General features: G+C 48.3%; 4 protein-coding genes across 11 annotated transcripts; all 4 read left to right on the forward strand.

Annotated features, from left to right (window-relative positions):
• Nucleotides 1,490-9,522, forward strand: LOC8064293 (squamosa promoter-binding-like protein 15). 7 transcript variants are annotated; one of them, XR_002452495.1, is made up of 5 exons: nucleotides 1,490-2,014; nucleotides 2,135-2,255; nucleotides 2,580-2,772; nucleotides 4,388-5,147; nucleotides 5,712-6,063. XR_002452495.1 is itself a non-coding variant. In XM_002452236.2 (3 exons), the coding sequence occupies exons 2-3, from the start codon at nucleotides 2,650-2,652 to the stop codon at nucleotides 4,772-4,774; spliced, it is 510 nt and encodes a 169-aa protein (XP_002452281.2). In that variant the 5' UTR covers nucleotides 2,021-2,260; nucleotides 2,580-2,649; the 3' UTR covers nucleotides 4,775-5,288. The 7 variants fall into 7 exon arrangements, 1 of the variants encoding a protein (XP_002452281.2); XR_002452492.1 differs by having other exon boundaries at nucleotides 1,492-2,014; nucleotides 2,135-2,260; XR_002452491.1 differs by lacking the exon at nucleotides 1,490-2,014 and adding an exon at nucleotides 8,979-9,522 and having other exon boundaries at nucleotides 2,021-2,260; nucleotides 5,712-5,886.
• LOC110434818 (proline-rich receptor-like protein kinase PERK9) lies at nucleotides 10,143-10,700 on the forward strand. The gene has a single exon (XM_021459554.1). It carries the CDS (start codon nucleotides 10,143-10,145, stop codon nucleotides 10,698-10,700), a length of 558 nt encoding a protein of 185 aa, XP_021315229.1.
• Nucleotides 10,480-13,738, forward strand: LOC8068895 (probable serine/threonine-protein kinase At1g54610). The gene is made up of 6 exons (XM_002452237.2): nucleotides 10,480-11,851; nucleotides 11,964-12,191; nucleotides 12,286-12,386; nucleotides 12,474-12,582; nucleotides 12,721-13,119; nucleotides 13,221-13,738. Exons 1-6 carry the CDS (start codon nucleotides 10,760-10,762, stop codon nucleotides 13,377-13,379), a joined length of 2,088 nt encoding a protein of 695 aa, XP_002452282.1. The 5' UTR covers nucleotides 10,480-10,759; the 3' UTR covers nucleotides 13,380-13,738.
• Nucleotides 16,228-18,440, forward strand: LOC8068896 (uncharacterized protein At3g61260). 2 transcript variants are annotated; one of them, XM_021458711.1, is made up of 5 exons: nucleotides 16,228-16,432; nucleotides 16,672-16,786; nucleotides 16,883-17,651; nucleotides 17,792-17,873; nucleotides 17,999-18,440. In XM_021458711.1, exons 2-5 carry the CDS (start codon nucleotides 16,777-16,779, stop codon nucleotides 18,212-18,214), a joined length of 1,077 nt encoding a protein of 358 aa, XP_021314386.1. In that variant the 5' UTR covers nucleotides 16,228-16,432; nucleotides 16,672-16,776; the 3' UTR covers nucleotides 18,215-18,440. The 2 variants fall into 2 exon arrangements, with proteins under 2 accessions (XP_021314386.1, XP_002452283.1); XM_002452238.2 differs by having other exon boundaries at nucleotides 16,682-16,786.

The following is a 19,559-nucleotide window of genomic DNA, read 5'->3' on the forward strand; positions in this document are numbered from 1 at the left end:
ATGTGGTTTTAAGTGTTTGACTTGATGCGAGTATGTATATATTTTTTAATTTATTTCGAGATTCAATTATGTTATTCTTTCAGTGATAGACATATGCCGTCGTTAGCGAGACGTTTATGGTGACTACGTACTACTGCTGCTTAGGTAACTTGATCTTGGACAAATTAAACATAGGCTGCTTGTAAATTATTGTCGATCCTCACCTTAGCTTCCTGCCTAGTTCTTCACCACCACCTCCTCCTCGTCGTCTGTGACCTTCTTTTCGTCGTAGGCAAACCCAAAAGCACGGCACTGAGCGATGAGTGCTTGCTGATATGCATGCATGGTTCTTAGCATTGATGACCTTTTGGCAATGGCATAGCTTTGGTGGTATTCCTCACTCAAGACACTTGGCCATCTCCTCGTCAGAGAGTTCTCTCATCATGTCAGGATTTTCGATAATGTCATCGATGTAAGCATTGGCCATAATTATCCTGACCACCTTCTTTTTCTTCTTCGCGGGCACATATGTGTGATCTTGCTTTCCAACCAGCAACCAGCGATCCAACACCCCTGGAACAAGCTTCTCCCACAGAAGCGCCGCCTCCCAGTACTCCTCCCTCAGCTTCAGCATCTCACCCTCCTTGAACAAGCTATCACCCTCCTTCTCGAGGGCACCGTTGCCCGACTCTGACGACGCAGACGCGACGGCCTCATTCATCTTCTTCTTCGCCGTGGCCTCGTTCCTTTCTTCCGGGCCTCGGCCGGCCGGACCATCGCGAACAAACAGAAACAGGCCTCCGACGCAGCCGCGCGCCTCCTTCCTCTTGAGATATCGGTTTCGCAATCCTCAGTAAACATAGTCATCGATCGTGCCCGAATCAATCTGCTCCCTTTCGAAATAAACGGCGTTCTAGATCTGGGATTGCCAGGAAGCGGTGACCGTCGGCTTTGGAGTTTGGACACGGAAGGGGATCGAGAATTGGGAGACGCAAACCCCCCCCCCCCCCGCGTTGATGATGTCCTGGTTCGTTGGGCACTTGGGCCGGACCAGCGGCCTTCGTCCTTTTGGGCCTTATTTCACTATAGGCAGTTGCATGTTGCGGTAGCGGATTTAATAGCACGCCTGCTAATCAGCCAACACAAATGTTTGATGACTTTTACGTTTTACCCAAGTGTCTTGAATAACTGTTAACATGTTTTAAATATGGTGGATGTCTTTACTAAATATCTGAATGAATATTTGTGACCGGTATTATTTGAATATGGCTTGTCCCATATTTGATGCGTATTTACTTGTATAATTGTAATCGGGACAAATCCAACGTTCGTATTTGTATTGTATGTGACGCTATCTATATCCAGCTTTGTTATAACACTATATCTAATCCGGCTTCGATTTTAATAAAAAATACAAAAACAAAATGATGTCAACAATATGTATCTCCTACAACTAAAAAGACTAAAAGTAAAACCTCCCCGTGCTGCGACATTCTGCGTCCGTCCGTCGGTCCGCGCTTGGTGCGACAATCGTCGCTCCGTCCGTCCACTCGGCCCGCCCCGTGCGAAAAGGAAACTCGCAGCCTCGCCATCTCGGAAGGAAACATCGCGCGTCGCAGGCCTCCCCGGAGCCATCGCTCCACACCTCGCACGAATGGCCCCGGCATCCCTCCTGCCTCGATCTGCCTGCCCCGCCGCTCGCCGATGTCAATCGGCAACCCCTCGGTGGTGTCCCCGCCGCCGCTCCCTTACCCTCTTTGTGCGCATCGACTTCACCACCAAGATCTAGATCTGCCCGTTCTACTTCTCTCGAAACTCCAATGTCCCTGCCGAGCTCTTCCAGTTCACTGTCCCTGGCTTGCCCCGGCAGTGGTTTTCGTCCTGCTGATTCACTCCACGGCGGATTCCATGTTGATCGACGGGATGAGGTCCGTGGTCACGACGTGAGCGACTACCACGGCGAGGAGCGGCACAGGCTCGTGAACCTCATCGCGAAGACGACTTAGGATCCATGAGCAGGTCCATCATCCACCTGGTAAGCCACTACGCATCGCCTTGCCTGCTAGCTGGGCATTGAGTTTCACTTGGTTGATTTGATTCCACGTTGTGACAAATTGGATCTGGTGTGTGCTACTTGCGGGCTGGTTTGCTGGAGGCTCAAGGGGAAGAAGTATGTACGACATCGCGAGGAAGCTGGGGACTTGCTCGTGAGCCACTGCTGGTTCACAGAGTGTCTCAGGGAGGGGAGGCGCCTTGCAGAGGACCCCTACTTGATGGTAAGGTAGGGGCAATTTTTCTTCAACTGTTTTAAAATTGTGATATGATTAGACAAGTACTCTATTGCTGTTTGACTTGTGCGAATCCATATACAAAATGTGAAAGTGGAAAGAGCAATTATGTTTCCACAAATATGCTGCCTTGACAGAACAAAATTGATGTGGACAGTTCTAATCTATCTTATTTTTTGATCTTAGATTGTCAGTATTTCTCAGATAAGTTGCTAAGAAGCAGGGACAGTCCCTATAGTCATAGATATCATCTTATTCTGTAAAATTGTTGGCTAATTACTCAGAAAACTTTCATTTCTGCTTGGTACACAGTGGTGGAGAAGCAGGGCCAATCCCAGAGCTGCTTGCTTGTTCCCGTACATAAGGCGAGAAAAATGCCATCATGGAGGACTGGGTTTTCCAAGAGTTACCTGATGATTTTCGGGACACTTCTTCAGCCAGAGCCAGCTATAAAGTTAAGCTTGATGGTTTCAATTCTGATTTTGAGTCTGCCCTACTAAAAAAAGTAAGAATCATAACCTTCATTTCATTTGTTTTCCTGCATGCAACCCATGATTTTGTATTGTCTAGCATATGTGTAATATTGCCCAAACATGGTTAAACTAGATTCTGTTGCATTAGAAATGATGCTGCTGGTATATCAGGGTGACAGTTATTGTGTACTAGAATATGACCTTCCATCTATGCATAAAACATGGCTGCTGGCTGCTAAGTCTGATTATGTCCAATAATTGGTAATTTATCAGCCAATAATTCAAATTTATGGATAAAATTTGACTAAAAATGGGGAAATATGAGTTTTACCATTTGTTTTTCAATTTAAGTATGATATGTTGCCATTGGTATGTATAGTTTATACTTTATAGGACCTGGCAACATATTGCTGAGACACTCATAGAATTAACGCTACACATATCTAAGCTTAATATAAAGATATACTGCTCTCTTGCGTGTCTGATAAAAATATCTAGGCTTCAATTTGAATTTTCAAAAGATTTGTCAGAACCAGTTCGATCACATAAGGATCTTGACAAGGACGCAGCTCCTCACTTCCAGAAAGCCATTAATTTTTCATGTATTTTCATATGTCCTCTTGGCAGCTTATGAATCTACATCTCATAGGTTGCCTTTCATTCAGCAAGTTCTCCAGTTATTACATTAGTTTTAGTAATTCAGTGATCAGTGCATTGGAAAAAACAAGCCACATATTTTCATGTGTTTTTTTATATTATCCTCTTGGCAGCTTATACATCTCATAGGCTGCCTTTCATTCAGCAAAGGTCTCCGGTTATCATCTGTTACGTCCACACTTTAGTACTTATGCCAAAGTCTAAAACAAGCATAACAGATAAAAAGAACTGTGAAAAAGTTTGCCTTGCAATCTGAGAACTATATAGCATTCAATCTCCAACAGTTGTTGGTGAACATGCTTTTACCATCTCAACTATTATATGCAAGAATGAAATGATCAAAGAAAGGACATGCCCTGGTTTTTGTAGTTCTGCTGCTACTACTGAATTTAACTGACCTGTGGGTTTTGTAAATTTATTTAACATCTACGTGTTTGAGTTTGATAATCAACAAACATTTATGTGCTCATCTAAAAACTTAACCAAATTGAATATATTTGAGAGATTTATTCTTTGGTGTGTTGTTTTAAACATGATCAAGTTACATTGCTAAAATTAATTTTGGTCAATTGGGACTTATGAATTATGATAGTTTAAACCATAAGCTAAGACCTATTCTGATTTCCAGGACTGGTGTATTTGTACAGGCAAATATAAGTTTAGTCGCATTCAATATTTCATGAACAAAAGATTTTTGTCGATTTCGTGTACAACTCTGTTTGGCATGCCATTTTCCATGTGTCGATTTTGGGAACTGGAAAGCAAATTCTTCTACTACTTGCATAGTTAGTAAATATCAATTGTTAATTTGCCTTCTGGTCGTCTGGGGCAGCTGCTCAAGAAATTTCTAGGGATCTCCTTTCTCTCAAGAGAGAGCAGCTCATCTGCTTCTTTATGGGAAAGCCAGATTTATGCTCGGTGAAATTCAATTTCTGTTTTGCTTTGAGTTATTTCACATCAATACGCCTAATTTTGCATAAATCGCTGCAGATTGGTTTGACCTGTTGGCAGTCAGTTCTAGACGAAGATGGCCAATCGCCTGAAACATATGCCAAGTTGAGGAATCATAATTCTTATAATGAGCTTGTAGCGCAAAAGCTGGTGGACATGAAGAACAACCAGGTTACTATAACAGTTAATGGCGATGAAATTCGTATGGATCAGTTAGGGAATGTTGGTGACCATAAACAATTTGGGGTTCAGGTGTTGCAAATAAGATCTTGCTCCCAGTGTGCCATTTTGGAGTCTGGTGTGCTAAGGCAGCCGGTGCGATCAAGGGGAGTCTGCGTCTGCGTCTGTGTATTCATGCGAGCTTTGCTGCGGATTAATTCTGGTAAATCCTTCAAGTGGGAGAGGCTGGATTTTGGTACAATATAATATAATGATGGGGACACCTGAGCCTTGTGGTATTATTAAGTTAACAAGCAGTTGGGGTTTGAAGCTATTTTGGAGCCTTGGAGGTTATGGAGATTGTTTTAAGCTTCCTTGAAACTCTTCTATCCATGGTTGAGTGGCAGAATGTAATATTGTTGGAGAAATCCTTTACTTCCTGTGAAATAGAACTGTTAATAGGTGAGGTGCTGGAGATGTTGGATGCCTACAGGCAAGTTAAAGGGAAAAAATGGCAAAACCTGGTGCCAAAGGTGGAGCTTGAGCAGAGTTGGCACATCTCATGGAAAGGGACGTAACAACTGCGCTCCCACAAGATGAAATCCAAAAGATGGATGCAATCGCAGTTTGGGGATAATGAGTAAGTAACCTTGATTTCCTTTTTTGCTGGTGTAAGCGCGAGTCTTTTGGTTCATGTATCACAAGATGGTGTTTAATTTATCTTGCTCACTGTTTCACATTTTTTATTTTTTGTGTATTAAATACAGTACTCTAGCATGAATGTATCCTATATTGACTTTAGATAGTAGCAGGGGTAAATGAAAAGAGGCTTGCATATGTCTGTAGCGATCATTTTGACTTGTAGCTACATAGAAATGAGGCAGATGTGAAGTGTACTTGGATCTTTTTGTTTTTGGACATCCACCATAAGTTCCCATTCTGAAGAAGCTTAGTTACACCTTTCTACTATATTGTTTTCTTGGTACCTGCCGGTTTGCTATCATTATCTTCTTCATTCACACCTCTGAATCAAGTTTGTGCCTGGATTCTCACTCATCAAAATTCTCAAGTATGCCTTGTTTGGAGTGTGAAATCCATTTTCTTCAAAGATCTTTGTATCAGGGCTGCTATACTATCTGTGAGTTTCTTTCTTTTTTTTGGAATGTGAAATCCATTTTCTTCACATGTTGTTTCCAATTTCCAGACCTGCCAAAGCCGTTGTGTTTGCATGGTTGAAACCACGCAGTGCTGTCCATGCACGATCTCCACCGCCGCTAAATCTATCTCAGGAATGGTTGAGTGGAGCCTGTGTTGGCATGCAGGGTCTTGGGGAGAACGAGTGTGCAAGGGAGAGATAAAGTGTGTTGCGTGATTGTGGGGTACGTACAAGTGTATTTATATTTTTAGTCTTTGTCAGAATGTTTAGTTTGCAACAATTGATTTTTGTAAGTGCCGGTAGATGCACATCCACATTTATAAATTATCCATGTTAATGTTTGGAATAACTGATTATGTATCCATGTTGACATCAATAAATTATCCATATTTATAGTCTAGCTTCTTTGGATCAGCGCTTTCTTCTTTCTCCTGTAAGCAAGGATAATAAGAATAAATAAATGTTGCAACTCAGAGCAGGATATTAGGTAAGGACCGAAGACTGTGTGGTTAATGGGATGTTCTAGACTCTAAATAGTCTCAAACTTAATTTGGTTCTAGACTGGTGAAAGGTCCTTGTTTAGTTTTGGTAATTGAGTGACAACTTAGGTGGACTAATAGTGTTTATGTGAGATACACAGGAGATTAGTCCACAGGTGATGATGTGATGATGGAGGAGCTCATTGCATATAAGACATGACATGGAGTCATGTGACCAAGGTGGAGAAGATCAAGATGAGGCTTGGCTCGATGGACCGGTTGCAAGAGTGAAGGGCAAGTCAGAGGCTTTGAAGCGAGGGACCGCGTGTGACGGTGAAGCTAGAGCAAGACTTGGCGCCGATGTACCGAGGCAACGGTGAAGAGCAAGTGAGGTCAAGATCGATGAACCAATACGGTCACGTGATGATATGAAGTGGATCATATCATTTGGTGATTGGTTGGTGCATGTGTTGCATCAACATTGGAGGAGATGGAATGGAAAGCGCAAGGCAAAGGTATAACCTAGGGCTTTTCCATTTCACCGGTCATAGGTGTGTAGAGAAGTTTATGACCGGATTTAGGATAGATGGCCGTACTATCAAGAGGGGCAAACTTGTTTGCATATCGGTCATCTAGTGCCACTTGAGCGATCTAACTTTGCATACGTGTTAGGATCGAGTGGCGTGGCAAGTTGAGAGGCTAACTCCTTTGTGAAAATGTTTGTGAAAATGCTAACACACATGCACATTGTGGTATACACTTGTTGGTGTTGGCACACTTTACAAAGGAGGTGGAGTTCCTAGGGTTGAGAGGGGTGTGGGTTTCTCTCTCCCTCCCGCCGAGCTTGCGAGGCGGGATTCGGCGCTTTTGAGAAAATTAAGCGTATATTTTCTATTGCGCCGGTGTGAAATTTGGAGAAGTCACGAGAGTGTTTCTCAGTAGGAAACACTCACCGGACGCTCTGCACGGAGGCACCGGACGCTGGCCTTTAGCGTCCGGTGTGCTGTCGGGTGCAGCAGAGTGCACCGGACGCACCGGAGAGAGTCCGGTGCTCAGCGTCCGGTGTGCAGGCGGTTTGGCGACCCTCTCTGCGCATGAGTCCGGTGAGCACCGGACGCTCAGGGTGCGTCCGGTGGCTCTGGGGGTTGAGCGTCCGGTGCCCACGTGTTTTGCCCAGTGAAGGGGCAACGGCTAGTTTAGCCCTTGGGGCTATAAATAGAAGTGGTGGCCAGCCTTGGCCGGTGCTGAGCACCCTTGAGACTTAGTGTCCATGCTTGGGGAGTGCTAGGAAAGCCTCTAACTCACTTGTGCTTGCAAGAGTGCGAATCTATAGCGAGTGAGTGATTCTAGTGTGTTGCATTGAGAGATTGCATCGAGTGGCACTAGGTGTTCGTGTTGCAAGCCGGTGGTGCTTGTTACTCTTGGAGGTTGCCACCTCCTAGACGGCTTGGTGGCTTGTGACTCCGTCGAAGCACGCAAGGAGATTGTGCGGTGCTCCGGAGAAGAGATTGTGAGGGGTACGGTGCTCACCCCGCGGGGATCGCGAAGAGCAACTCTAGTTGAGCGAGACGTGAAGAGCGACAAGTGGTCCGGCCGGGTCAAGTGCTAGAGCTTGTGGTAAGCACTCCACGTGGGAGAGTGTGACTTGCGGGTCACCACTAGCAAGAGGACCGGCGGCAACCTTGGAGCTTGTCTCAACGGGGACGTAGCTTGGTGGCAACCAAGTGAACCTCGGGAGAAAATCATCGTGTCAACATTGTTCTTTCCGTTGGTTTGCAAAGTCCCTAACACAAGCTTGTTCTTACTTCATATACTTGTGCTTGTGTTGTTGCTCTTGTAATTAGTTAGCTTGTGTAGCTTGCTAGTTACCTTCTTGCTCGTGTAGCTAGAAGTAGTTCCCTTGCGTGACTAATTTGGTTTGTGTAACCTTGTTAGTCACATTGCTTAGTTTAGGTAGCTAAGTAACTTGCGCTCTCTAATTTGGCATTAGTTGCCTTGTTATTGAGCTTGCTAGTGAGCTTAAGCTTTGTGCTTTTGCTTACTAGTTTGTGTAGGAGCTCCCTCGGTTTGCAAAGTACTAGTTGCATAGGTTTGTGTGACCTTGCTCCTAGAATTGTTTAGGTGAGCTCTTGCTAAGGTAGCACCTTGCTTGCTTGTTTAGGATCTTTTCAAGGTGCTAGAGAACTTAGATAGAGGGGTGTAGTCTTGGCTAGACCGATAGTTTTAATTCCGCACTTATTTCGGTTAGCCGGTGCGATAAGTTTTAGAAAGGACTATTCACCCCCCCTCTAGTCCGCCATCTCGACCCTTCAACTGGAAGTTTCTCTGTTTCAATTTGATGTTGCTCTGTTAATTATCATTAACTTTTTTTTAGGTAATGCAAGTGTATTAGGCATGCAGGTTTCTGTCAGTCTGTAGGTTGTTTGTTCACTGGGCTGTTCATCTCCTGAAGTTCTCTGACTTACCTTTTCAGTTTGTGTGACCTTGCTTTTCTAGGTAAGCTGCTCGAAACCCAAACACTTCATGCCTTTTCTAATCTTAATCTTGTCGTCAACTAAAAAGTATGTGTGTCATTGTTGACTTCCTATTTTGGCATATCCATCTAAATTTAAGTTTTAGCTCAGTAGAGTGTGGAAAGGCTTGTAGATTATTTTTGTTATTACCTATTAGTTTGATTTCTAAGGCCAATGATAGATGTTGTGTTTCTTTTGGATGTTTTTTTATTTTATGCAACAACCAGGGACGATGAGTCCCCACCTAAAATAGTGGAACTAGCGATGACACTGTGATACTCATATACCAGTTAATGCTAAGGTTCGTTGGTCACTTGACACAGCTTTTGACTTGTGGAACCTGAACAAACCGATGAGCCCGAAGAAGAACGGGAATCCTGTGCAGCAATGGCGCCCACAGCTGGAGGTTTGGCTCAATTGCAACACGGATGTGGCCTTCTATTCAGAACAAGGACAAGAGTGTCCGGGGTGGTTCTCTGAAACGACCCAGGTCTCTTTGTTGGAGCACGGGTGAGAGGTGGTACCTCCATGGCTTTGATGCATTGACCTGGAAGCTTTTGGCTTGCGGGGATGGTGGTGCTCTAGCGCGAGACAAGGGGGTGCTACAACTTATCCTGGAGACCGATAGCATTGGAGTTTGTGAAGTTATGGAAGCAAGGCGCCAACCGACAATCATTGCGCCAATCATCAGGGAAACCCAGGGAGATTAGCTCATGTTTTGTAGATTTTTCTATGATGTATACAAGTCGCACTTGTAACTGAGTTGCTCATAGCAAGTTTCAAGGCATGCAGTATTACCCATATGACAGGTATTAATATTACATATATACTTGAACCCATATATAGTATTACACATATAACTGTTAATTTTACAAACTTTGTTTTTTATTAAATATCACTTTAATGTTGATATTTAATTTTTATAGTATTATCATCTTATTGTGCGATCCATGTACTTTTAGTATAAAATATTAATTATCTCGTAGCAACGTACGGGCACGCTACCTAGTCCATATATAACAAAATGATGTATTCCTCACAATAGAACGAGACAGCATTAAAAAAAGAAAGAAAGAATAGCACAAGACGTTCTTAAAAAAGAATAGCACAAGCCGAACCCATACTGTTTTTTCGTTTTTTAGGTTCGGCTGCATCCCTTAATATCAATATAGATTCGCCTCTGCTAGGTAACTTGTGAACCTGATACAAAGAAAGGTGTGCTTGGAAGGGTCTCACCAAAGGGCACGCCGCCGCGTGCAGCAGCGACTCCTCACCTCCCAAGTCCCAAGTGCTCACGACTCAGCACCGAAATGTATGTATATAAAAAATTAGTTTCATTTTAGGTCAAAAAATACTTGGGACCAACCCTGGCTTGAAAAAAAAAACTCACACAAGATACTTTTTTTTTTACCCAGCTCAGACAAATACTTGACTGAGTAAATAAAAAAAATGTGTTTTTGTTGCTTAGATTGATTGATTTCTTCCAAATGGTGGTAATCAAAACCCAACCACCGCCAGCGCTACGCCACATCAGGGCAAATCATGGGAGGCTGCGTGGCCATCGCTCGGGACGTCCAGAGATATCCATCCCCTCCCCTGGGAAACCCGCGGCCTGGCCTAATTGGGGCGCACGTCCCCCGCCCCGCCTGTCCTGTCCATCGTGCGCGCCACTACCCGCCCTGGCCACCTCAGCTCCACCACTCCACCTCCAGCTCACTGACTCCCTGGCCCCACCGGCCCGCCGTGAATCGCGCCAACCGCCGCGCTTCCCCCCTCCCCCGTCGTTTATTCGTAACGGCTCGTCGTCCCCGGGCCTCCCTTTTGTCTCCCCGCCCGCCCCTTTGCTCTCCGTCGCTCCCGCGCGCGCGCAGCTGTCCGGCCCCGGCGCCGGATACGCGCGTGCCCGCGTTCTTCTGTTCAGGCGGTCGCAACCGCGTCTCGCCATGCCTCCATCGCCACCTCCTCCCTCCTCGCTCCACCACCAACGACCAACGACGCCGCCTCCTGCCCTCTCCCGCTTCCCGTCGGGCGCGCTGGCCTCCTAGCTGACTGACCTTCCCTTCCCTGCATCTCCTCCGAGCCTGCGTCTTCCGCTCCCTCCGCGATGGGCGGCCTCTGCTCCAAGGAGGGCGTCGTGGAGGCGCCGCCCGCCGAGCCCCACCCCGTGGCGCAGCTGCACAAGGCGTCGAGCCAGTCCCTGAAGCAGCTCATCACGCTCACCGCCAAGGAGGACGACGCCGCCGTCGTGCACGCCGTCATCTCCCGGACGGAGTCCAACGCCAAGGCCAACGGCGGCATCGGCGCGCCCGCGCCCGCGTCGGAGAAGACCGCGCCTCCCGTGGTGGTCATCACGTCCCTCAGCAAGTCCTACAGCACCGCCGGGGCGGCGCCCACGCACCACCGGTGCGCCACGCTTGACATCGGCGGGCCCGGGACCAACAACGCGCCGGCGCAGGTGATCTCCAGCGTGCCGCAGGGGTTCTCCGGCGAGCACGTCATCGCCGGGTGGCCCTCCTGGCTGACGTCCGTCGCCGGCGAGATCGTCGAAGGGTGGCTTCCCCGGCGCGCCGACACGTTCGAGCGGCTGGACAAGATCGGTCAGGGCACGTACAGCAACGTGTACAAGGCGCGGGACCTGCAGAGCGGCAAGATCGTGGCGCTGAAGCGGGTGCGCTTCGTCAACATGGACCCGGAGAGCGTGCGGTTCATGGCGCGGGAGATCCACATCCTCCGCCGCCTCGACCACCCGAACGTGATCAAGCTGGAGGGCATCGTCACGTCGCGCCTCTCGCACAGCCTCTACCTCGTCTTCGAGTACATGGAGCACGACCTCGCCGGCCTCGCCGCGCTGTCCGGGCAGCGCTTCACGGAGCCGCAGGTCAAGTGCTTCATGCGCCAGATCCTCGAGGGCCTGCGCCACTGCCACGCGCGGGGCGTCCTGCACCGGGACATCAAGGGATCCAACCTCCTCATCGGCGACGACGGCGTGCTCCGGATCGCCGACTTCGGGCTCGCCACCTTCTTCGACCCCGGGAAGCCGCAGCACATGACCAGCCGCGTCGTCACGCTCTGGTACCGCCCGCCGGAGCTCCTGCTCGGCGCCACCCAGTACGGCGTCGCCGTCGACCTGTGGAGCACCGGCTGCATCCTCGCCGAGCTGCTCGCGGGAAAGCCCATCATGCCCGGCCAGACCGAGGTTCGTCAGTCCGTCGTGCTGCCCTTCTTTTGGTTTCCTTCCTTCTCAGCCTGCCTGAATGATGTTCTGAATGGACCAAAAAAAAAAACATGTCGTCCACGGAAATGCACAGATCGAGCAGCTGCACAAGATCTTCAAGCTCTGCGGCTCGCCGTCCGAGGACTACTGGGCCAAGGCGAAGCTACCGGACGTGACGCTCTTCAAGCCGCAGCGGCCGTACCGGCGCAAGATCGCCGAGACGTTCAAGGACTTCCCGCCGACGGCCCTTGAGCTCCTGGACACGCTGCTCGCCATCGAGCCGTCGGACCGGGGCACGGTGGCCTCTGCTCTGGACAGCGAGGTAATTAATAAGCAGCTCTCTCATCATTTTTTTTTATCATTACAACAACAAACACGGCATTGACACTGCTGCATTGCATCTCTGCCATCATCAGTTCTTCAGGACCAAGCCGCTGGCGTGTGATCCGGCGAGCCTGCCCAAGTACCCGCCCTGCAAGGAGTACGACGCCAAGCTCCGAGGCCAGGAGGCCAGCAGGTACAAACAAACCTTGGAGCACCTGCAGGCTGATGGCAATGGCAAAACAAAGCGGCCAACACCTTGTTGCATGCGCATCTGTTGTAGGCAAAACGCAGCGGGCATCGGAGGCAAGGGCTCCGTATCCGTCAAACCAGGGAGAGACGACGTCAAGGGCGCCGCGCCAGCTCAGGACGTCGCCATTGCCGACTACCAGGTACGTGACTGGTCCGCCCATGCCATGTTCTCCATTGCCATGCCATGCCATGTGTTCCTCATCAGTGACTGGTTTGCAGTTCGAAATGTTCTTGTCTGAACTCTGCAATTGCTCCCTCTCTCTGGTGTCTCGTTGCAGAGGAGGCAGGCGCGCGCCAACCAGAAGAGCACGAGCCACCACTACAGCTCGCTGGAAGACAGCGTGCCGGGCTTCCGCATCGAGCCGCCGGCCGTGGCCGTGCGCGGGCCGGCGACGCTGCAGACCGGCGGCGGGTTCGGGTCGACGTGGTACAACAGGAGCGACCAGCGGGCGGTCTCGCGCGCGTCCAGCTCCGTCAGGGCGTCGTCGTCGTCGTCGCACCTCACCTCGCAGCGGTCCTACGCGCAGTCCCGGGGCACCGACCTGCACCCGAGCTCGTCGGCCGCCACCAACGCCAACTCCAGGTACAACCGCCTCGACGTCGCGGAGCCGGCCAACGCCGTCGGCCGCCCCGGCTCCTCCCACCACAAGGACCTCGGCATGAGGGACGCATCAGCCGTGAGTGCCAGCCAACCAACCAGAGATCCATTCGATCTTGAGAATCTTGGTAACAGTTGACGCTAATCGCATCTGCAAACATTTTTTTTTGTTTCCCCCAGGGTTTCGGAGCGAGGAACAAGAGGATCCATTACTCGGGGCCGCTGATGCCGCCCGGCGGGAACATGGAGGACATGCTCAAGGAGCACGAGAAGCAGATCCAGCAGGCCGTGCGCAAGGCGCGAGTCGAGAAGGAGAAGACCAACAGGCACTATTACTGAACAATGAGGAAAACAATTGGCATCAAGTTGGCGAATTCATTCCATGGTCTCACAGACCAGAGCATTCGTTGCCTCTCCATCCATGGAACGGAACAGCGGACAGATCGTCGGTGGAAGGTGAACACACGAATGCGCAGCGCAGCGCTCGGCCGGGGCTGCTACGAACGAGTCGGGCTTTTCTTGATCCATGTGTATAATAGCAGTGGTAGAGAGGCATGAAAAGCCTGAAACTGACAGGGAGGAGACTGTATGTAAAGACATCCCACCCCCACCCCGCAAAGGAAATGTGTGCGCATCTGGTCGACTTGTTGCAATTAGAGACTATTAACAGCGTAGTTATCATAGCTCCAGGCTTACAAGGTTTGCAAAAAATAACTTGAGAACAAACTCGTATGCGCCAAACGTGTAGCAGAATACTCCTAGCTGAGATGCAATGCAACACTGCCCGCGTAGCCAGAGAACACAATGCGATGTCGGTGGCAGGCGAAGTTCAGAACAGAACTCTATATATGTTCAGTGAGCAATGAAAATCCATCACAAAGCGCTTTCAAAATCTCAACAAAAGAAGAAGCAGTAATGTTTTTGACGAAGTTTAGTAGCGGCACCTGAGGGAGTTTAAGCTATCCCGCGAGTTCAACAATTACATTTCACTGAAATTCCACGTCAAGAGCAATTATCCAGTAAATCCAATGCTCGCACTCTTGGCCAGGCCCAGGCCTAGCTACATCTCTTCTTTGGAACCAAATATTGAAATTGTTATGTGTTTTTTTTCCTCTTAGAAATTTCTGGAAATTGTGGCCGGTAAGGACATCAACGTTTTCGGGACTTATCCTTTTAGTATTAGGGCCTTGTTTAGTTTGCAAAAAATTTCAAGATTTTCCGTCACATCGAATCTTGCGGCATATGCATGGAGTATTAAATTTAGATGAAAACAAAAACTAATTACACAGTTTGTTTGTAAATCGCGAGGACTCTAATTAGTCTATGATTGGACAATATTTGTCACAAACAAACGAAAGTGCTACAGTGCCCAAAATCCAAAAATTTTGCCAACTAAACAAGGCCCAGAAGTAACAGGTTTATTGTAAACCAACCACCCAAAAAAACAAAAGAGTTGTTAAGAGGGGAAATAGTTTGCGAGCCCATGCTCCACGAAACTTGGCTGCCTCGATTTCGTAGAAGCCCAGCTCGGCGAGATCTCGGGCTTCGGCCAGGGCGAACCCCGACCTGTACCCCGCCGGCGATTGCCGGCCTCCCCGGGCCAAATGCCAGCCCCTAAGCTCTCTTTGATGCGGTCTGAACAACTGCACCTCTGTAAGGGCCCAACAAGAGCCCTCTCTTTCTTTCTATGCTTTGTGCGCCGGCGCTGCACTTTTCTGTGCCGTGCAAGGGTAAACCCAACTAGGGCCACACCTTGCACAGGGTGGGCTGGCTTTGACATGGGCTCAAAGCAAACTCTCCCCTTCTAACAACTCTTTAGCCCTCCTAACCAAAGCTGGAGTAACAGGCACATGCTACGGTGCCCGGCTGGTGCGCGCGCTCAGGGCCGCCCTCTTTGAGCTGGTTGCCTCCGTGTTCGGTAAGCAGTACGGTGCTAATGCGGGGAGCAAACGCAAGGTGTTTGTTGCTTTGCTCTGCTTCGCTGCTTGCGTGCTCTTTTCCCTGCGCACGTGCAGGGTCCGTAGTGGCGCACCCTCCACTCCTCCGCATCTCAGGCCTTGTTTAGTTCGCAAAAAATTTTAAGATTTTTCGTCACATCAAATGTTTGGTCGTATGCATAGAGCATTAAATATAAATAAAAATAAAAACTAATTACACAGTTTATCTGTAATTTGTGAGATGAATCTTTTAAGCCTAGTTACACCTTGTTTGGACAATGTTTGTCAAATAAAAACGAAAGTGCTACACTAGCCAAAACCGAAAATTTTTACAAACAAGGCCTCATTCTCATGCCAGCCGCAGGAGCTCATGGCGATCAGGCTTGCGCGCGGCCCCGTCGAATGGCCTCACGTCGTCGGCGCCCGCCGAAGACGACGACGACGACGAAGGCCGCGCGAGAGTAGTCTGACCTCCTCGGCGTCTTCTCTATGGCTCGGTGGCCGGCGTGCCTGGCGGCGATCTCTTGTTGTCCCTCTAAGCCTCAGGCGTGGTGAGTCTTGCAGAGGGCGCAAACACCACCGCGGGTAGAGCTAACGCCGGCCAGTGCGGCCGATTGAGGGGGCACGTCGGCGATGGGCAATGGCGCCCCCGTGCGGTCGTGCCTAGCGATCGCGGCAACAGCGCCAAGCCCAATCAGGTACCTAATCCACCCCTCCTGAGTCTTAATTTGAAGATTAGGGTTTCTAATTTGAGTGATATTTGGGGATTTCGTGAACTGGGGTTTCTGATTTTTTTTTTGAAGAAAAAAAAAGTGCTTTCTCGAACTAGGGCGTCAGCAATTAGGGGGAAAACGTGAATTCGATCGTGACTTGCTAATTCTCCTACTTGTATTTGCTGCTGATCTGAAGCATTAGCCCTTAGTGTGCATGATCATGTTGTCCATGTTTGACAGGCCGAACCTAAATTGGTCTTAACAGAGGTTGTATTGGGTTTAGACTAATTATCCTGAAGCAATTCTGAGCCAAATTTGACAGCACAATTATTGTAGCATTAATATAAAACGTGACTATAACCAGGCCCAGTAAACAGTTTTTGGGTGAATTTGGGGATTCACCAGCCTGTAGGGTGAATTTGGACAATCGAAATGCAGCAAGATGCAGTGGAGGTCCACGCCCAGCAGACACAGAGCCGGCCCGGTGTTTATTATACTCTCTCGTCACGTGAACCCTGTCATCCTCTCTGCAGTAGACCATGTGCACACCAGTCCCGGCGTGGTGCGTGCTGCTCCTGCGCCCAACGCCAAAACGGATACGGCCGAGCCCACGGAAAATGCTACTACACTAGTTGTAGAGTCCTCCGGTCACTTTGCACTTTGCAGTCGATCTCATCCTCCTCCATTCCTCCTGCAGTCCTGCCTGCCATCGTCACCCTGCAGGCTCTTTCTTGATTCCAAGGTCAGCAACAACTTTTCTTGATTCCATCATGTCTCTTCTCCAATCGCTTTCAGTGAAAAGGATTTGACAGTTCCAGTTATAGCTTCAATGGGAGAGTAGTTATAGCTTCATACTGATTTTTGTGCCATTAAGCTATGTATGTGTGCGAGAAAAGTGGGGAATGGTGAGAAGGGGATTCGTATTTTTGTTTGGCTCGAATACAAAGTTACTGTGGTTTATAATGTCCTGCTTTCTGCAAGTTTTTCTCAGATCATGAAATTCAGAAAACTATGAAGCAGCTCGATCTGGTCAAGTAGCTTTCAGGTCTGGGAAAATCTTGGATCTGGGGCCCAAAACCTGTTCTTATGAACTCAGGTAACAATAGTACTTAAATCTGCAATGGGCAATCTTGTGCTTATGAACTCATCACCTGACGATTGATGCTACTTAAATCTGCAATGCTGCCGTTAGACTACACCACCACCAGCTGGCCGCCGCACCGCAAGAACCAAGCCTTGTCTCGGCCCAAGGCGATGCCGTCCAAGTGGGACGACGCGCAGAAATGGCTGGTGGGCATGTCGAACGGCGGCGGCCGCGCGGACGGAGGAACCCACGGCGGCGGCGGCGCCAGGGTGAAGCCCAGGAACTCGAACGCCGACGATCGGCGCCTCCTCGGCTCGTCCTCGCAGAACGGCCGTGTGTCCTGCAGCAGCGTGGACGGCGCCTTGGAGTACAACAGCATGGTGGTGGCCGCGCCCGCGCCCTCGACGCCGCCGCGGCAGACCGGCGGCGAGGGCGACGACGACGACGTGGAGGAGACCAAGAAGATCGACTGCATGGTGCAGCAGCAGCATGGGCATGGGCATGGGCATGGCTCGCCGCACAAGGCGGTGGTGATGAGGTCCGTGTGCCTGCGGGACATGGGGACAGAGATGACCCCCATCGCCAGCAAGGAGCCGTCCAGGACGGCCACGCCGCTGCGTGCCTCCACGCCTGTTGCCCGGAGCCCAATATCATCGAGGTCGTCCACCCCAGCGAGAAGACGCCAGGAAGGGCCCGTGGGCGTGACCACCGCCGCCATTGTAGGGACGACGACCGAGCAGGTAGCGGCAGCAGGCGAGGTCGGCTGTGTCGGCGAGGAGCGCACCGTGGTTGGTCATGGTCATGCCCCCAGCGTGAACTCGCTGGAGTCCCGCGCGGCAGCCTGGGATGAGGCTGAACGGGCCAAGTTCATGGCGAGGTGAAAGAATTGTTACTCTTAATTACTATGCTTTGTTTATAAGTTTTTTGTTTGCTTTGTATCGGTAGCTCTGATTTTATTGTTTTCTCCACATCTGCCACTTACTAATTGCGATTCTTGCCTTGGGCTTGTTTCATCAGGTATAAACGTGAAGAGGTAAAGATACAGGCATGGGAGAACCATGAGAAGAGAAAAGCTGAGACGAAGATGAAGAAAATGCAGGTAATAATAAGCTTGTAAGATGCAACAGTTCACCTTTATTCATGGTTTTCAAGACTCTTTTAGCCGGTTGCTTACATCTAGTCTAGTTTCTCCTGACATGTCGAGCGTAAAAACTCTGTCTGCAGATGAAGGCCGATCAGATGAAATCACGGGCTCAAGAGAAGCTGTCCAGCCGGCTGGCGACGACGCATCGGATGGCCGAGGAGAAGCGGGCGAGCGCCGAGGCGAAGCTCAATGAGCGTGCGGCGAGGACATCGGAGAAGGCCAACTACATCAGGAGGACAGGGCACCTGCCGTCGTCCTTCAAGATCTCTTGCTTGTGCGGCTCAAGCTTTGAGTGAAGCCAGCATCAGTTGTGACACTCCGCCTCTTGGTAGTAGCCTCGTCATTTGTTCCTCTCACTGTTAAAGAACATCGAGCTGACGGCCGGCCATAGCCCAACGTCTAATTCGATCCATTACCATACATATTAAGGGGGAAAAAAGTCTCCGTTACCATGGTTGTCCGCGCAATTGTGCAACAGTGTTAATTGACCTGATCAGAATTGTTGCTAGAAGCATTCCATTATTAGCATTAGCAATCTGTGGACTATGTTTAATTATATTAGATCAGATATAATGTCCTGTGCATGGTACGGGCACACAAAATATAACCAAAGTACTAACAATTAGTCCAAATAATATTATGTTGAAGATGGTCACTACTTCAGCTTAATTTCTTCCTATTGAAAGAAATAAACATGGTGCTTCTCATTTCTTCCACCTGAAAGATGACAAGTATGGTGGTCCTTGTGATAATTTTTATTGAATTTGATGCAGTTGAGAATGAACAAAATACATGTTAGGCCTTGTTTAGTTCTAAATTTTTTTTGTAAAGTGGACACTGTAACACTTTTGTTTGTATTTGATAAATGTTGTCTAATCATGGTCTAATTAGACTTAAAAAAATCATCTTGTAAATTATAGAAAAAATGTACAATTAGTTATTATTTTTTATCTATAAGATTCGATGACACGGAGATTCTGAATTTTTTTTAAAACTTTTTTGGAACTAAACAAGGCCTTAATCTTCCTATAATTTAAATAATTATTCTATAGGGGCAGCAGCAACACAGGCTAAGGGCATCCCAGCGGGGAACGCAAATAGCTAGCTGATCTGTAGAATTAAAGCGATTAAAAAATAAAAGTAGGGTAAAAGTAAATGTCAGTGACTGAAAAAAAAAATCGGGAGTCGTGCTAGCTGAGAGCGCTTGCCATCTCGCTAGCTGCTTAAGTTTTATGGTCCTCTTTTTTTTTGATTGGCCAGATAAAACATCTAGCTACAGCCATTGGAGGCGCCCTAATACCCCTGTGGTCTAGCGAAAAAGAAAACAAAACTACAATCTACATGCTTTCTCCATTCATAAAAGTGCACTCCTTTCACAGAAGTCATTTCAAGTTTAACCAAATCTTTTTTTTTAAAAAAAAAGTACTAGCATTACAATACCAAATACTCCCTATGTCCCAAAAAGAGTGACTTTTTTACTTCTGGACATCATTTTGACCGTTCATTTTATTCAAAAGAATTTATAAATTATAAAATAAATAAATCATTAGTAAAGTATCTCTATTGATAAAATAATTCTTAACAAAATTTATAATATTTATGTAAAAAAATTAAATAAGATAATGATCAAATAAGATGTCT

The sequence above is a fragment of the Sorghum bicolor genome, chromosome 4 (genome assembly GCF_000003195.3).
Source record: "Sorghum bicolor cultivar BTx623 chromosome 4, Sorghum_bicolor_NCBIv3, whole genome shotgun sequence".
Classification (NCBI taxonomy): Eukaryota; Viridiplantae; Streptophyta; class Magnoliopsida; order Poales; family Poaceae; genus Sorghum; species Sorghum bicolor.

What these genes read in the sequence shown, in the direction of transcription:
- LOC110434818 (XM_021459554.1), top strand. Translation starts at nt 10,143, where the DNA reads ATGGTGGTAATCAAAACCCAACCACCGCCAGCGCTACGCCACATCAGG.
- LOC8068895 (XM_002452237.2), top strand. Translation starts at nt 10,760, where the DNA reads ATGGGCGGCCTCTGCTCCAAGGAGGGCGTCGTGGAGGCGCCGCCCGCC. An exon ending in TCATGCCCGGCCAGACCGAG is followed by an intron (nt 11,852 to 11,963) that starts GTTCGTCAGTCC and finishes GGAAATGCACAG; the next exon opens with ATCGAGCAGCTGCACAAGAT. An exon ending in CCTCTGCTCTGGACAGCGAG is followed by an intron (nt 12,192 to 12,285) that starts GTAATTAATAAG and finishes TGCCATCATCAG; the next exon opens with TTCTTCAGGACCAAGCCGCT.
- LOC8064293 (XM_002452236.2), top strand. Translation starts at nt 2,650, where the DNA reads ATGGAGGACTGGGTTTTCCAAGAGTTACCTGATGATTTTCGGGACACT. An exon ending in AGTCTGCCCTACTAAAAAAA is followed by an intron (nt 2,773 to 4,387) that starts GTAAGAATCATA and finishes AAATCGCTGCAG; the next exon opens with ATTGGTTTGACCTGTTGGCA.
- LOC8068896 (XM_021458711.1), top strand. An exon ending in CGGGCCAAGTTCATGGCGAG is followed by an intron (nt 17,652 to 17,791) that starts GTGAAAGAATTG and finishes TTGTTTCATCAG; the next exon opens with GTATAAACGTGAAGAGGTAA. An exon ending in CGAAGATGAAGAAAATGCAG is followed by an intron (nt 17,874 to 17,998) that starts GTAATAATAAGC and finishes CTCTGTCTGCAG; the next exon opens with ATGAAGGCCGATCAGATGAA.